Below are 2,233 nucleotides of genomic sequence, written 5' to 3'. Positions count from 1 at the left end.
TGGAAGACCAAGAGTCACAGCTTAGAATTTCACTTCAGATGTCCCTATTGGGAGTTGAACTTGGGTCTCCACAGTGAGAACCCAGTGTTTTAGCCAGTTAAGCTCAACCCCTTGGACCTAGAAGATTGATATTTTATTATAATATAATTAAAAATAATAAAATGTAAAAATATGTAAATATTGATTTCTATATAAATTCACACATTTTGTATCATATCTCTAACATTATATGCCTTAAAAATATAAAAAAAATCTCTTGATTTATTTTTTACTCAGTATATTTTTAAATCGCCACCTAGAAGATGTACCATAACTTACAAATTGGCTTGTTACTTGACTAATGCATACCACATTAACTAGAAAGATTGAATATTATTCACATACTTTGGCAAAATCAGCTAGTGACTTTTTTCCATTCAGTTGTTTAGCCATGTAATAACGAATATATTCTTGATGTTTGAACTTCTTGTATAGGGGCGGGTGTTCCTCATCTACAAGGTTGCTTGCAGGAGCCACTTCTTCATCCAAACCTGGATGGTAAAACATAGCAATAGACAATCTTGCTTTCTCCTTGTTTGTCACTGCTCGATGTTCTATACTCTTATATCTCCCATTCGTCATAACCTATAATTGAATTGAAATGTCACTGAATATTATATTTTTAATGTTATATATATTTCAGAAAACTTTATCAATAACCAAACATACACAACATTTACCTCCATTAGATCACCAATGTTTACAACATATGCATAAGGAATCGGTTGAATAGGAATCCATTCATTGTTCTTGTGAACATGAAGACCTTCTATTTGATCATCTTGAAGCAAAAGTGTTATGGCATCTCCATCTGAATGAGGGCTTAATCCCAACACTAAATCAGGCCTAAGACAAGGTGGATAGAAATTCGTTCTCATAGTCATAAGTGGATCTTCTCCAAATTTATCTTTGAAATAATCACTTTCCAATTGTAAGTTTTCAGCAAATAGACCCAAGACTGCTTGTGCAACCCTTTCTACCTCACTGGTGTACCTCTCGACAGTATTTCTACAATTCCATAATAAAAAATACATTAGGAAGTCATAAAAATATTAACCAAAGAATTTATGGTAAATGGGTATGAACTGAATACCTGAAATCCGATGGTGTGGTTGGCCACAGAGCTAAGTTCTTAAGCTTTTTAGACATAACTGCTAAACTCACCAAATCGCCCCAGTCCAACTTCTGATCTTCATCAACCACAAAAATATTACCATAGCCTTGAACATCTCCTCCTCGCTTCGCATACCTTTGCTTCTCATCTAATGGAAGACTGAAGAATTCATTAACCACTCCTCTTATACGATCTATCAAAGAATGTGGAATTCCATGGTTCACAACCTGAGGATATCAGCACCATCAGCACAAACATAAACACAAATTCAAGAAATCTAACTATATATTCTGAAAGAATTTTATGATACCTGAAAGAAGCCCCATTCTATGCAGGCCTTAGAAAGAACGCCCATCTCCTCCTTTCTTTCATGATTTTCAGAGGGCAAGAGTAGCTTTTCCATGTCAACTACAGGAACTGTCAAGAAAGAAGGGAGTGATGTTGAAGATGGTCTCTCATCTTCTGATCTAATGTATCTCTGGGGAATCTCATTGGGTTTCTTTAGTGCAAGCTCCTGCACACTCTCCACGGGAACAAAATCATTCTGGAATGGATTATTGAAAGATTCAGCGGCGTGGATAGCAGAAGAAGCCATTTCTATTCTAATTTGCCCCACACCAAAGGAAACCTGTAAGAATTATCTTGTAGGCAATGGCGACCAAGAATAGATTGATATGCAGAATATTATATGTGAGCAATATGGAAATTTGTAACCTAAAGCAAACTTGGGAGTCCATATGTGGGATCAGGAAACGGTGAATAAGTAGCATCCAATGCGACGCGCACTAGTGGATTGTCACATCTCACCGAAAAGGTTTGAATACACTGCCTACTAGTTGGATTGTCACATCTTCAATCAAGATAACCAAGCTTAGAAAATCTGATGGCTTTCTGGGTTAAGTGGAGACTGGGGTGTGAGTAAAGTAAGGGACTTTTAAGTGCAAGTGAAGTGACATATTTGAAATGTAAATGTCGTCAGGCATCAGTCATGAGCATGTCACATAATCTTCATGATATGAGATAGACTAATATAGGTGTGAAACTCCAACCAGATTTTTTTCAGAAATTGTTTTTAGTTAT

General features: G+C 36.1%; 1 protein-coding gene across 1 annotated transcript; it reads right to left on the bottom strand.

Moving 5' to 3' along the window:
* Window positions 1-310: 310 nt before the first annotated feature.
* On the bottom strand, window positions 311-1,872 carry LOC131033719 (protein SRG1-like). The gene is made up of 4 exons (XM_057964992.1): window positions 1,464-1,872; window positions 1,133-1,380; window positions 720-1,047; window positions 311-624 (listed from the first exon to the last, which is right to left on the bottom strand). The coding sequence occupies exons 1-4, from the start codon at window positions 1,746-1,748 to the stop codon at window positions 373-375; spliced, it is 1,113 nt and encodes a 370-aa protein (XP_057820975.1). The 5' UTR covers window positions 1,749-1,872; the 3' UTR covers window positions 311-372.
* Between the last annotated feature and the right edge of the window lie 361 nt (window positions 1,873-2,233).

Source organism: Cryptomeria japonica, chromosome 7, assembly GCF_030272615.1.
Source record: "Cryptomeria japonica chromosome 7, Sugi_1.0, whole genome shotgun sequence".
NCBI lineage: Eukaryota > Viridiplantae > Streptophyta > Pinopsida > Cupressales > Cupressaceae > Cryptomeria > Cryptomeria japonica.
This window is presented reverse-complemented; position numbering and strand designations above follow the sequence as displayed.